Raw genomic sequence first — 14,653 nt, 5'->3', positions numbered from 1 at the left:
CACAGCCACGGTTCCGCCACAGACCCTTTCCCTTCGCTTTTCCCGATGGCACTCAGTCTGCTGCCGGATTGGGGCCCCTTGGAGGGGCCCCTAGACGCCAGAGGCTTTGACGCTAACCTGCGTAGGCATTTCCTTGGCGCGCAAAGAAGCTACAAAGGGAACTGCAACAGCAGAGGCAGCGGGAAGGCGAAAGAGCGTTCTTGTGCTCTTCTCCGCTGCAATGTCATCCACGGGCGCTGTTGCGAAAGTTGCTCCCGTTTGCGAAGCCTCCCAAAGATTCCCTCTGCCCTCCGGCTGCTGCGCCTCGGCCCTCTGCTGCTGCCGCTGCTCTTGCTGCTGCTGCTGCTCTTGCTGCTGCTGCTTGCCTGCCTCTGCAAGCGCAGCAGCAGCAGTGGCGATCCTGGGCTGTGCCCACTCCTGTTGCTCGCGAAACGTTTCTGCGCTTGCGCCACTCCAGCTGTTGTTGTCGCTGATACTGCAGCTGCTAATGGCAGGAACTATGGACGGGTAGAAGAGCTGTACAGACAGCGAGGAGGGCAGCGCAACCCGCTGGGCTACTTGCTGCAGCAGTGGGAGGTGTCGAGACGCCGCAAACGACGCGTGCAGACTCGAGAGCGCCTTCTCCATACGGACCAGCAGGGCAGCTTCCGTCACGTAAGCGGGCTGCGGCAGAGGCAATGAAGACAAAGACGCACACGAAGGACGAGTAAGCAGGGGCGAGGCAAGTTCGAGCGTTCGAACGCCACGTGTCTAGACAGCGTATCCCTCCCCACTCGCTGTAGCAACGCCCTCCCTCTGCTCTCTGAAGAAGCGGACGAAGCCTTAAACATGGTTCTGCTACGGCGTCGTTACTTTTCTCCCTCTTTCGCCCCCAAGGCGTTCCCACAGAGATACCTCTCTAAGGAGATGCATGTGTCTCAGAGCTTCCGCCGCTGTTTCGGCGGTGAAGCGCTCAGCCCTTGCGCCTATCTCCTCCAGTATCCGGTAAAGTGCTCGCTGAAGCAAAGGGTTTATTGCACTTTGCTGCAAGTGCTTAGTAGGGGCCCCCGGGAGGTGCAGCAGTGCGGGCAGGAGCTGTGACAGCTCCCACGGCGAGAACTCATGCATTACATCCAAGACTCGCCGCAACACAGACTGCACGAATGCTTCCGGAGTCGCTGGCAACGACACCGGCGGCGCGGCAGCAGCATCCGCAGTTGCTGCTGCAGCTGCAGCCGCGGATTCAGCTCTATTCAAATTCACTGCTGCGATGCAGAGATGCATGCAGTCTGTGGCATGCATCTGTCGCACCACTTTGCTGCTCCCCGACGCCTCTAGCAGCAACTCAATAAAAGGCCTAAAGGGCACTACTACTGCCGACTCCTCCCCCTTCCCGTGAAGCCCCCAAAAGTCGACGTCTTCCTCGGGGGGCCCCTCCTCTGGAGGGGGCCCCTCCGAGAGCGGAGGGACCCCCGCCACGTTGCATGCGTAGCGCGTGTAAGCGGAGAGCAGCAGGGAAAGGGTCTGCGTCTCCTGCTTCTGCTTCACGCGGGCAGCCATAGAGACAAACACTTTTTGCAGCACCTGGCGCAGACAGGGGATTCTTCCCTTGACAGCGGTGTGCGCGAGTAGAGCCAGGAGAGGAGGGGGTGTTGTTGCTGACAGACGTTTGAGGCAGAGAGGCGTCAACGCCCTCAACAGCAGCTCGTCCTTTAGGCGGAGCCGCTGCAGCGCCGCCATCAGCAGCACTGCGTCTGCAAGCCGAAGCTGGTGCAGCTGCATGCGGAGGCCTTCGAGGATATAATTCAGAAAATCCCATTCTCTGCGGTGTACAGACGCAAAGATGCGCACGATCTGCACCTGCTGCTGCGCGGAGAAGGCCCCACGCAACACGCAGCAGCGATACATCATCGCTTCCCACACCGAACGCATGAACAAGCGACGAGAGGCACAAGTCTGCATGCTCTCCAGCAGCTCCGTGGGGTTCATGGAGTAAACGCGGCGCACGCGAGGCAGCTGCGAACAGCGCGGCTTGGCCTCCAGGAAGCCTCGCCTGGAAGCCTTTTGCCAGTCTGAGGAGCCGCAGGAAACAGCTGCTGCCTCCCCCGCGCGCATGCGCGTGCAGCCTGCCGCAGCGTGCAAGCAGCGTAGGTACGGTGCAGGTGGCATGCGGCGTGAGGGGTGTGAAGGCAGGCTCAAGGCGGCAGGAGGCTGCGGGGAGGCCCCGCATGCGCATGGGGGCCCTTCAACCCTCCTTGCGCTAAACGCCCCTAGAGGAACGGCTGTAGAGGCGTTCAGCAAACGCCACAGAGTTCCCTCCACAGCTTTTCCCTTGAGGGTGCCCATTGGCGTGAGCGTCCTCAGGGGAAAAGCTCGGTGATGCGCCATATGCCGATCCTATATGCTCCGCTTGCACGCATGGGAAAACGAGAACTGCTCGATAGAATAAGGCGTGTTGCTTCACGCATGCTTCAGCGATAAGTCCATATACGCCTCACATATACGCGAATGAGAGGGGCGTGTAAGTCGCCTCAGGAGACTCCGGCTTGGGGGGGGCAACGCTTTCCTGATATACCTTGGCGAGCTCCTCTCCGACCAGCTTGTGAGTTTGAAGGTGCTTGCTGACGCAGCGATCGCTGCAGGATTTCTCCCAAATTTGAAGATTTGGCTCGCTGTGAGCTTTCGTCTTCGTCTCCCCGGTGTCTGCTATGCGGCAACAGCACCGATAAAAACAATTTCGCTGGATACGGCTAAGACTATCCGTCACCCCCGTCACCTCCGCCAAAAGCACCTCAGTTGCGCTGAAGAAGGAAGTTCCCTCTGATGCATTCGAAGCTGACGGCACAGACGGAGTTGCCATTGTTTGCACTCACCCTTGGCCCTAGAGCTTATCACTCTTTCGAATGCTTGATCCTCTACTCCATAACGAGAAATGGCTAATTTGAACCTCAAACACCCTATATTGATGCGAATATGGCTTAAAACACTCCCAAGCACGCAGTCGGCGCGGCGAGCACGCCCGGCCTGTATCCTTAATTTCCCCTCTGCCCACTGGCTGCTTTCCACAAACAGGCTCTGCTTGCAAGTGACGCATGGAAAGTTTTTCTTCAAGCACTTGGCATTTCGTGCTTGGGGCTGCAGCGCGATTCATTAGGAATGGGAGGCAAGGTCCTGGGGGGGCCCCCCGCCTTTACCCCCTGAAGACTGTCGGCGGCGAGTTGTGCCAACACTCGAAGTGTTGCTCTGCACTTGTATCCGGGAAAACGCTTTCCATTATCAGATCTCATTGGAAGCTCTGCTCTACTCTGAGTGACGCGAAGGAAAGGCGCATACATCAGCGCACATCTTCCCCACAAAGTCGTTCGCTGGCCCCTCAATTCAATGTGCTGCGGCCTTTCCGTGTTCATAAAAATCGCAGCTTAAGTTCTCGTTCATTTCTTCTTTGATTTTGCCTTCACAAAAAGCTTGGGAGCATGAGAAGGGAAGCAGCGGCGGCGAGTGACTGACAATTCTGTACGAAATCGGGAGAATAACAGTTATGACGAGCCACGACCATCATGAGCATCGTTCAACTCGAGGTGTCTGGACAGCTGAACTTAACCCATCACTGTCAGCGAGAGCGTACAAGGCGTCACGAATGAGTCATTTTTCATCGTAACGCGGCCGAACAGACCCCTGAATGTCGGAAGTCTTGTTGCTTCTATTATTTTCCGGCGCAGCAAGAGGAAGCACGGAGAAAACTTGTCAATGCGAGGCGAGCGCCTCCTCTGTCATTCGGGTGTCTCGTGCCCTTGTTCCCTGCGTCCTTTCAGTTCCCGAGTCATTCATGTGGGCCCCAGTTGGTCAAGCCAAAACAGCGGCGCAAAGAAAGGCCGCAGGGATTACTCCTCTTTCAATTGTATACCACCACGGCTCCCTCCAACACCTCTTCTGCTTCCTCAAACCGTGACGGAGGGTTCCTCCGTGAGAGCTCAGGCGTCACCCGTATCACCTTTTTCGGTGCCTCCATTATTGGGGAAGATCCGGCTGCTCTCGGGCATCCCGCTTCCTGGCAGTCTAGAATGCCATTCTCTCTCAGAGTTCACCCCCCTGCGCCGCATGAGGAGCTCTGTGCCCTTCATGAGGATCGCCGCCTCTGTGAAGCCGCCTTGCCTACGGCACCCCGCAAGGGAATTCGCGTCTAAGACTAGTGCTAGCTCGACTGACGCCGCCATTAACGGGGAGGCCGATGAGGCCACCAGAAGCTGTCGCAGGCGCATGTCTGGCTCCTGTGCGTCTTGTGCCACTCCTTGCAGCGAAAGGAATAGCGCTAGCAGCAGCAGCACGAGCAGCAGCAGCAGCACGAGCAGATCACGTGAGGACCCCCCGCACCGCGGATTTCTGTTTGATCGCATGTTGGAATCCCCCCGTCCGGATGCGGAGTCTGTTGCTGCCCTCGACTCGGTGTCTCTATGCACGCTCAAGACTGTGGAGCTGCCCGCCCCAGTGCTGCAGAAGTTGCATTTGCTGCTGAAGCACGTAGGAAGGAAAAGAGACTTGGAGAAGACGGGGAGGCTCATTGCGGACAAGACTACTGCCCGAACATCCGTAGAGCTGCCTAGGGTGCTCCCTTCCCAGCTCCTGCCGGAGGCTCAGCAGGTGCTTGCCGACGCTGCTGCCAGGGAGGCATTTCTAGAAAAGCAGCACCAAGAAGAGCACGCCGAGGAGTTCCCTGGGGCAGCCGCCGATGCGGCCGCTGTTACGCAGTCGCGCCGTCAAGAGCCCACCGCAAGCACTCTCTTGTTGAAATCCCGAGATGCGCATCTGTTGCGATCTCTGCCGGAGGCTACGGATGCCTTGCTTTCTGCGTTGCCTGCGGAAGGGCTCGAGGCGCAAGAGGCCCTTGCTGCAGCGGAAGACGCGCGTCATCCGCTGTACAGACACCTTACACTAGGCCATTCGCCTCTGACGGCTGCAGCCTGGACGGCTCACCGCTTTGCTGGCGTGTATGCCTCGCTGCTCCGAATTCTCGTAGAAGTGAAGGGCCGCTGCTCCGACTTTTTCCCCAAGCGCGTCCTTGAAATGCATGCTGGGTTTGCTGCGGGGCTCCTAGCAGTTGACGCGGTGTACGGACAGCAGCAGCAGCAGCAGCTGCTGCAGCAGCTGCACAAGGAGGACGCAGCGGCTCCCCGAAAGCAGGGGAAAGCCTTCGGGGATGTCGACGCTATCGGCGCGACGGTTTCGACCGCCTCAGCAGCATCCTTGGGCTCCTCCTTCAGTCATTCCGGCGAAAGCAGTCTTGAGCTGTTGATGGCTGTGGAGCCGTCGGCTCACTTGGCGAGTGTGGGTCGGTATTTGACTGCAGATCTCGTGCCGACTGTGCAGTGGCAGTTGGCTTTGTACGACGAGGGGCTGCGGCGGAGGTTGGGGTCAGATGGGGAGCCTGAAGACGATCGCTTTGACTTGGTGATGTATCCGCATGGCCTTTTGCGTTCTGTGGAGGGGCAGCCGAGTCGCCACGCCATGATTCGCACTCTGTGGAACCGCTTGCGTCCAGGGGGCTTGTTGTTGTTGGTGGAGAGGGGTACGGTGAGTGGCTTTCGCGTCTTGGGGAGCGTGCGGGAACTCTTTATTGCCGAGCTGTCTAAGGGCAGCTTCCACTTTGTTGCTCCTTGTTCCCACGAGTCGGTATGCCCCCTTGCGCTTACAGGCCGGGACTGGTGCCACTTTGGTCAGCGCGTGCGTCGTCTGCCGCATCATTTGTACTGCAAAGGCTCCCGCGCAAAGGCTGTAGAGGAGGAAAAGTTTAGTTTCCTCGCCGTTAGAAAGGGGCAGGGGCCTAGAAGTCGGTACCGCACTCTCGCGGCAGCCGAAACGGCGGGAGCTTCCCCCGCAGAGCTGTCCTTTTTCTGGCCGCGACTCGTTGCACCGCCGCTGAAAGGGAGGGAGCACGTGCTGTTAGATGTTTGCGCGCCTCCCCATAGATTTGAGCGCGTTGCTGTGAGCAAACACATGCCTCACGCTGCCGGCTACAAGGCTGCGAGGCATGCGGCCTGGGGAGACCTGTGGAGACACCCCAGAAGAATCGTTAGACCTGATGCCAGGGCGTACATGGAGCAAGATCTTCGGGAGGCGGCAGACAGACGACATGCGCGAAAAGCCGAAACAAACGCTCGCCAAGATGTCGGAGAGCGAGAAGAAGAGCTGCACGACACGCTTGTCAAGCACTGTGGAGCGTGAAAGGAAGCCTCCACACGCCTTTGTAGGGTATGCGGGTGCTGCAGCTGTCGCTTGCGCGAAGACTTCCTTCCTTGGGCCTAAGAGCTTCGGATGCAGAAGGTTTGTGGATTGAGAATGCCGTCGACGAGGAAGGCCGCTGCAGGATCCTGGATGGCTGAGCAACAGCGTCTCCTCAGTGGGCACGTGCGGCAACTGACTTGACGGCTGACTTTCGAAGCTCGCGGGAGCAAGATCGCCTCTTTCTCAAGGAAATACGCGGCAGTATGCACTCAATGCGCAGAGTTTCAAAGGGATGTGTAGGTGTAGGTGCGTGTGTGTGGTCTTGCCTGCTTCAACGAGCTCACGAAGTCTTGCTTGCTGAAACTCGGGAGCTTCGTGGTATAGAATTCCGAGAAAAACGGATAGATAGGTTGAAGCATCGGGTGTCCTTTGAACGCGGGTACAATTTTAAGGGCACCAGGAGCGCGAGCTGCTCTTGCCCTTGCCGAATGAATAGGAGGCGCGTTTAAAGTTTCTGCTTTTCCTGAACACGTGCATGGGCTTGGTATGCTGTGGTACACTCTGCATGGGCCGCCATGAGGTTTCGGTCTTATGAAGCATGAAAGTCTAGCTGGAAGCTCGCGATTATGACTTTCTGCCTACGCTGGCCTCAATTTTAGGCGAGTCGTCACCTGAAGCCTCGATTAACTGGGCTCTCCAAATAGCAGTATTGCCGAATGCGCACGAGACGCAGACCTAGTGATCAGGAAGGCAGCCACCAGCTCTCCCATGCAGAATCGCAGTAATGCCTTTTACCACGCTTGGTCTAGAATAGCCAATAGTTGAGATCTGTGAACGCCAGTAGGGCACTGGAAGCTGGAAGGCTTAATTCGAAGCCATTTACTTCTTGCCGTTGCATTCTAGATTTTGGTCTGGACTGACACCCTCCGAGTTCTTGTGACGCTAGCTACACCCACCAACCACGCGGTTCTTAATCCACAGCATAGCCTCGGAAAATGCCAGCTCTGCATTCCATCGCTCAAGTTCATATTGACTTGCGGGCGTTGCATCCCCCTGTTTGAGTGAGCATGGGCCTACGATTCTCCCATCTCCCGTAGAAGCCAATTCATCACTAGTTTCTCCTGCCATTGTGCTTTATCTTCTCTCCGGTTATCGGTCTTTGTCTTTTGATCAGTTATGGCTCTGTTCAAGATCTTGCTGATGGCTCCAGTGCAGCCATCAGCAAAACGGTTCTGCCCCCTTTTTATCTATTTCTTTGCACCCGTTCTTCCTTCCAATCTATTTCTCAAGCTTGTAAATATCTCAGGGTTCCTTATCTGTCAGTCGGGTTGAACTGGGCTGTTTCGGTTTCCTCGTTGCGGTCAACGTATACGGCAGCACTCTTCAATGCCCAACACAAAAAGGGCCGCAGCAGATGAGTTCAACTCCCTTAAAGCGTCCAGTCCCTAAATGAACAGAGCAACGGCGCTAGACTGGCTGAGGGTAAAAAAAATGGAAAAACGGCACAGGTCTAAAGCGCATCTAGACTGCTAATAATGGCCTTTAAGGTCCAGCAAACCTGCCAACCTCTCTGATTCTAGGCAGCTCGTAAGAAACTCGCCGGTGTTTTTTGCAGTAGCGAGTACCCTGCAGAGACGGTTCACACCGAAGCACAAGGCCTCTACGTCTCCAACAAGAAAATGACCTTTTATCTGCGTAAATTGGTAAAAGCTTTGTTGCTTTGCGAATGCTGTTTTTAGTAGAGGGCTTGATTCCGCTAATGTGAAGTGAGGGACAGCCATAGCACTAATATATCCTGAACATAGTGTCCCCTGGAAAGCTACATAGCTCAAAAAGCCAGTTCTTTATCTGGATCTGGATGTCGGGAGAATCCTGTGTGGTCATACAAAATGAAACCGGTAGAAGGAAACTGCGGAGCGGGGGCTGGCGACACCAATCTGGCATTGTAGCGCTGGCAGTACCATATAATATGCGAATAAAATATGCCTCACAGCTTCTCAATAATAAGCTAAGCTTTATTAAGGCGCAGTCAACAACACCAGCTTTATCATCGAGGAATTCGTAAAGAGCTGATCACTTTTGATTGTATATTCGCGTATCTTACATGTGTGAGACTAATGCTACGTCAGCACAAGAAGACACAATACTGTGTGTGCCTGTGTGCTAGAGCCAGTATATGTCTAGCTGTAAATGCTAGGAATGCTGAGATGGCGCAGCTAAAGGCAGCCTAGGTTTCTTTCTTGCCTCAAGTTAAGAGCTCTCAGGGGCCAGGGCAGGTGAAAGCGAGATTCTTTTTAGAGAAACACTCAATAACTTTGTGTTGTTTTGTATTCGGTCCGAAATAGAGGGTCTCCCGTAGGTAAATCTCGGACTGGGTGCTACCATCAGTAGCACCCCATAATTAGATACAGTTGTTCCCTCAACCGGGATGCAGTGGAATATTAGGTAACCCTACAACAGCCCTTTTGTTTTGATTATACAGCCATCTTCGTATTTCAGTTGGCAGTAATCTGGTAAATAAGCCTCTGTCAGGGCAAACAGACAGTGCCGCAACCCCTGCTGGGGCGGGAGGGGGCGGGCTGCAAGCTGGCGTGAATGCATTCGTTCCACACCTGGTACAGAGGCATGAGTATCAGTCGATAAGATGGGCATGGATTTGTCGATGAGGCTATGCCGAGCCAAAACCTATGGTGGTTGTACGGGTGGGCGAGAACTCGAATGTTGTTAATCACCCGGTTGGAGTTACACTTCAATTCGTTTCCCACAGATGAGGAGGAACGAGTGCTCTGTGTGTCAGACTGATTGGAGGGATGAGCACATTTATTGATGGCTTTATACACGAAGAGGAGCTTTCCTGCTTAGGGGGAACACTGCACTTCCAGTCTTCACGCTCGCCAGCTGTCAGGTTATGCCGAGATTCGCTCAGCATTAAGCTTCGAATGCTTCGAAATCAAGACAGCTGAAGCAAGTGTACCTATCGATTGATCGGTATATCGAGGAATGCAACGCTTTGGTTTGCAGAAGTCACAATTCGAACGAATAGCTGCTTTGTCAGTGGTTGCTGCAGGCCTACCAGAAGTGTCACATCAACTGGTCAGAGAATGGGTAGCAAATTTATGATCAGATGACCAACAGATCAAACTATCACAAATGGTGAACACCTTAAGTTTCCACGGAAAAGGAGTGTAACTGCCATTTTTTGTCTACAGGTAAACAAGAAAGGACTGTCACAGAGAACTCGGAGGCAGCCCCCAATAACGCATCTGCTTCTACTTAAAAGATACGGTCTTTTAATACAGAACCGCAAGTGTATGCAAAAGCCAATGAGTCAGACAGCTTGACCAGGCAAATGGGAAAAAGCTGCTGGGCAAGCAAAGAAGGCGCATCAGGGAGAACGAATGCCTTCACGTAGGCTGCCCTGTAGTGAAGTGAGCTACAAAGGATTGAGCAGTTGAAAACCCAAGAAGGGTCAATTCCACGCAGATGCAATTTTGCAGTAATGACCAAGAATTGCTAGCTTTACGTGACCCTGGATGTCACGTGAATCTGTTATCTGAGGAGAAGTCGCAAAAGTGCTTGCTACCTGTTCACTAGTTAGTGCAGAGACTATGACCCAGGATTGTTGACAGGCGGCCAAGCACAAGGATTTGCAACTGTGATCTGGCACTCAGATGCCGTTTCAAATTGAAATTGGGTCCTCCCAACATGGCCAGGTCTTTTGCCAAATCCTCTAGGCTCCTGAAAGTATGTGGATTTATCAGACCTCAAACTTTATTGTTAGACCGTCAGAGGTCAAGGTACAAGGTAGCATCAGCGTCGCCGTTGACAAGAATACCAATCCATGAGGACCACTCAGGGACGAGCTCCTCAGTGTCATTCACCATCGTCTGACGTATCACTACCCTTTCTTTGCCGATCAGTCTAAAATTTGGAGGCAAAAGAAGCTTCAAAGCCTCCTGATCTATTCGCGGACTTTTACATTCAGGTAAGTGACCCATGTGGAGGCAGATGCCCACAGTGAGCCAGGTGAATGCCGGGATCTGAGACTATTGAGCACCGAATATCTAGCGCACGAGAGCCCCTGATGAACTTGAAAATGGAATGGTAGCCGCAGTGCCTGACGGAGGAGTGACTGCGGACTTCACTGCCTGCAGAAAAATGTTTGGCTTTGTTTTACAAGCTACGCTGATTGCCATGAACGATATTCTTCGCCTTCCTTGATCATTCTCCTTTCCCAGACCAAGCTCTGTGTTAAATTGATACCTTCGTCCACGGATACTGCTCGAAAAAAAATCCCTGATTACTGTTCTCCAGGGGTTCTAGACACTCCTATGCATGTGAACACACTTGCGGGTATGCTGTCTCGAATTCTTATGTATGTGACTTGTGAAGACTTGCAGTCCATTATACTGCGTGCAGCGGCTGAATGTGGCATGCAGATATTGTTCTGCGAGGAGCGGAGGCAGTATTGAGCTGGTGTATAGCTCACAACTCGATTCGCGTTACACGTTTACCTCAGTCTCTCTCGTAGCAGAAGGCTCAGGTGTTCCCGTGCTGTAGAGAAAAGCGGGCCATCGCTCCACCGCGGTAGTGCTGCTTGGTCCCTCGTTTAATGATAGCTTCTCTTCTCCTTGCGACTTTCCTCCAGCGGTTGATGCAGACCGTTTGCTTGGCTTTTGCCTTTTTTTCCGTGCTTCTGCCTGCCTGTGAAGTAGCGACAGCGTGGGAACACTATCGCAGCCCTGCGTGTCGCTGCTCTTGACGGACAGGTATGCAATGCGAGGGCGTAGACTCTTTAGAATCCCGGGGGTGGAGGCATGATGTAGTGGCTAGGCTACACATTAAATACTTGCCACTAAACTGCTTATCTCTATCTGTGTATTAGTGGAGAATTGACTACTTGGTTTAGCTGCTGGTATTTTCTTTACTTCAGAGTTCTGTTACCTCGGCACAAGACGGTACAAAGGTGCGTGCCTGTGCACAAGATACTAGGTGAAACTAGCTGCGAATTCTTGTAATGCTTAAAGAGTGCAGCTACGCGCACTCTTTGCAGTCCCTCTCATGGGCGCACACGGGGGAAAGCGAGAGTGGCTTTCCCTGAAGGATACACGATAAGTTAAGTATCTCAACTTATTGAGCATCCATCGACTTTGGAGTGAAGTGCGTCTCCATTGAAATCTTCGTGCTCTAGAGTAGCCCATTCGCTAAAATCCAAATTGGACAGACAGACAGCCTTTAACCTCACGCGCAGCTCCCCATTCTTAGTACTATTCATTAGTGGCTCCTGAAAAGACGAGAGAGGAGGGAAATTACTAAGAAGCGCATTGTGACGGCTCTCTGTGCAATGCTCTAGCGGATTCGGATGCTGGGTATCGCGGTTTTGTGCCACCACAAAAGGATGTGGGTTCATAGAAGGAGACAGTGCGCGGTTTTTGGTAACCCACACTTGTTACCATTTGGTTGAAAGATTTTAGTCTAAACAATTTCCCATTTTTCCGCGGGCGAAACTTCGCTCAGCTGTGAAGTGTTCGGCTCGGCTGCCTCGGGAAGATCTCGCAGCAGCGCCGCGAATATAGTTGTTTTTTCCTCTAGTCGCTCATTTCTGCGCATTATTACACATAAATGACAGGAAAAGCACTAAAATAGTGAATCGATGAACATGTTCTCACAATTAAGTTTAGACAGAGGAAATGCTATTTAGGCGGAGGGCCCCGCGAGGTGCATGTACACCTCAAACTAACGACGTGTGTTCCTTCTGATCCAACAAAAAAATAAGTATTACCGTCCTTTTAAATATATTGGGGTCACATACGATTTTATTCATCTCAATTTCCAGCTGACGACCCCCAGCCAGCTACTGTAAGGATACCCTCCTCTGCTCTGGTACCTAAAGTGGCGCCGCCCTCCTCTCCCTTCAAAACCCCAGAGACACACCGCCCTTCGCGCAACTCGATAAGTAAAACGACAACGCGCTTGGTAATGACCATCAGACAAGGCTAGCTGCAGTCTCTTGCCCTCATTTTTATTCGGGCCAGCCGTCCTCCCCTGCCTGTCCACTGCTCGCCCCGCCCCTTCATCCTTCTCTTGTTATGTATATTTACCTCTGGATTGTGCTCCGATGCCTGCACATAATTTGGGTTGTCGAAGACAAAATGAGTTTCGTCATGTGTGCATTTAGCCCACCAAGGCGCACAGCGCAGGTTTGATTGTTGGTCGAGAAACGGCGTCGCCACACAGGATCTGGAGGCAAGGGCTCTCTTGGATTGCCTTTTTCTCTCCTTTTACTCATCCCCTTTAAGCAGGTGGTGAAAAGCCAGGGCTAGAAAAAAAACTGACTGCTACTGCTCTCCTCCAGGCGCCTCCCTCGGTACCACGACAGCAACTTGCAGAGCCTCGGTCGGGAGCTGCGCGCACCTGCAGCTGCACGCGCGGGGTTGGCTCACCCTGACTTTACTTGGAAGCGTCACTAAGCGTTTCGCCTGGCCTCTGCCTCCCACTTTGATTCCCTCGCATTTGCGTCGTCGCTCGCAACCATGGCGGCCAGCCCTCAGCGAAGCCCCTTCACATCTGCAGATGATACAGCAGAAACGCCAGAGCAGGCGGGATGTTCAGCGGACTCGAAGGAAAAGGAGATAATTGTCATCAAAGATGACGATGACACATCCAGTAGTGACTCGGAAGCGATAGACATCAGTGATCTGCACTTTGGCAGAAGGTCACAGCCCCTCCGTTACTCAAGAGCAACGAGGTGAGGCGCTGCTGGTAGGCTGTGCATCAGCCTTTTTGCTCTGTATACGTGTGTGCACTGTGCTGTCACCGGTGTCGGCTACACGCGTTTCTGCATGACACGAGGCGTGAAACTGACAAGTCCTTGCAGAACACAAGCTGCGAGAGGGTCTGATGACACGCGAGCATTTCTGAGCTCCTTCCTAAAATTGCGGAGCTGAATATGTGCACTTCGCTTGCACCACTTTTCCTGTGAATCAAGCAGCCTTCTTGCGTCACGCTTCTTGTTGCTCGGGCGCTGGCATAGGGGGAAAGGAAAGCTTGAAGGGGGTGCATAAGCGTAGTGTGGGTCCCTGCCAGGCCACTAGGAGGGCGAGGTAGGGAGTAGTCGCATGCATTTATTTTCTCTGTAGGGCGCCTGCTTGTAGCTATGTATGTATATACATATATGTATATGTATCCGTGTTCACGTTTCTCGTTTGTGATTCGTAACTCTATGCGGCGTCGCATTCGCGGTGGCTGGTTGGGTGCTGCTCAGATACCACTTGCTGTTGGAAGTTGCTTTGGAACGGAAGCGGCAGAAGGAGGAGGACTGCCGCACGCTGAAGGCCCCTTGCAAGGAGAAGGTTCAGGAGAAGCCTGATGCAACGAAGGAGCGGGCATCTCAAGGCAGCCGCAAGAGTTGCAGCGCAAAGAAGGACAAGGGCGGTGGCAGTGCATGCGCCTTGCTGTACACTACGGATCCATTTGCGTCGAGCAGCGAAGAGAGCGACGGCGACTGGGAACCACTTGCAGTGTATGGGGAAGCGGCGCGAAGGCGGCTGCGGAGCAGGCATTCGGAGACGGAGTCTGACTCGAATGCAGAAACTGACGGCGAGGAGTGGGGCGATGACAGTAGCGGAGACGACAAGACAGGAGCAGAGGCAAGTGGCGGCAAAGGAGCCACGAGCGCTGCCAAGGAGGTGAATGCGGACGCAGAGGCCCCCGTTGTTGCTGCCAGCGAGGAGAATGGAGCGGCTGAAATGGGCTCTGGGGGGTGGCGAGGCGACAGGAAGAACCAAGCTGGAGGCAGAGAAGCGGCAAAGGAGGGGAGTCGCGAAACAGGGGCATACAGGCATGCCCAGGAGGAGGCAGGAGCTGCAATTCAAGCCACGCCAAGAGGACGGGGTGCTCGAGGGGGGCGTGGACGAAAAGGTGGGGAGGGTGAGGCAGAAGAAACGGATGTCGCAAGTGCGCAAAAGATCCCGAGACGGGTATTAGTTCGCAAAGTTTCCAAAGCAGAAGGATACGCTCAAGGGAATAGCGCTGAAGACGGCTTAGCAGCTGCAGAGTTTGGGTGTAGTCCCAAGCAGGGCAGCTCGCATTTGAAAGCGAAACGGGTGCACCCTATCAGCAGCAGCCGGAGCACCAGCGCCGGCGATGCGCATGAATCAACAATGCAGGAAAAGTCAAAACATGAGGCAACGGAGGAAAGAAAGCAAAGGAGAAAAGGCGAGGCCCCAGAACGGTCCAGAACAGCGAGAGCCAAAGCTGCACTCGCGGAGCTCGAAGAAGCTGCAGTGTAGATACACCCGAGCACCTTATGTCTTGACTGTCGTCACACCTCATTTGTCACGCGGTATATATATACACGGCGACTAAACTAAACATACAGAGGAGGCACGAGGCCGCTCACGCTCATGCAACGGCAACGCGATTACGGAGGAAGCGAAAAACGCATTACGAAGTG

The 14,653-nt window shown here is 53.9% G+C and overlaps 3 protein-coding genes across 3 annotated transcripts; 2 read left to right on the top strand and 1 right to left on the bottom strand.

The window, feature by feature from the left end:
• Positions 1-318: 318 nt before the first annotated feature.
• LOC34622284 lies at positions 319-1,998 on the bottom strand (the record flags this gene model as incomplete). The annotated part of the gene is made up of 2 exons (XM_026334069.1): positions 895-1,998; positions 319-663 (listed from the first exon to the last, which is right to left on the bottom strand). Coding segments are annotated over exons 1-2 (1,419 nt in total), but the record flags the coding sequence as incomplete, so codon positions are not given.
• Positions 1,999-3,658: 1,660 nt separating this feature from the next.
• On the top strand, positions 3,659-6,198 carry LOC34622286. Its single transcript, XM_026334044.1, has 2 exons — positions 3,659-3,877; positions 3,934-6,198. Exons 1-2 carry the CDS (start codon positions 3,659-3,661, stop codon positions 6,196-6,198), a joined length of 2,484 nt encoding a protein of 827 aa, XP_026189829.1.
• Positions 6,199-12,731: 6,533 nt separating this feature from the next.
• LOC34622287 lies at positions 12,732-14,489 on the top strand. Its single transcript, XM_022735456.2, has 2 exons — positions 12,732-12,946; positions 13,463-14,489. The coding sequence occupies exons 1-2, from the start codon at positions 12,732-12,734 to the stop codon at positions 14,487-14,489; spliced, it is 1,242 nt and encodes a 413-aa protein (XP_022588727.1).
• The last annotated feature ends 164 nt before the right edge of the window (positions 14,490-14,653 follow it).

The sequence above is a fragment of the Cyclospora cayetanensis genome, unplaced genomic scaffold, assembly GCF_002999335.1.
Source record: "Cyclospora cayetanensis isolate NF1_C8 unplaced genomic scaffold, CcayRef3 CcayRef3_contig_35, whole genome shotgun sequence".
Lineage (NCBI taxonomy): Eukaryota > Apicomplexa > Conoidasida > Eucoccidiorida > Eimeriidae > Cyclospora > Cyclospora cayetanensis.
The sequence above is the reverse complement of the archived record's forward strand: the minus strand, read 5'-3'. Positions and strand labels throughout refer to the sequence as shown.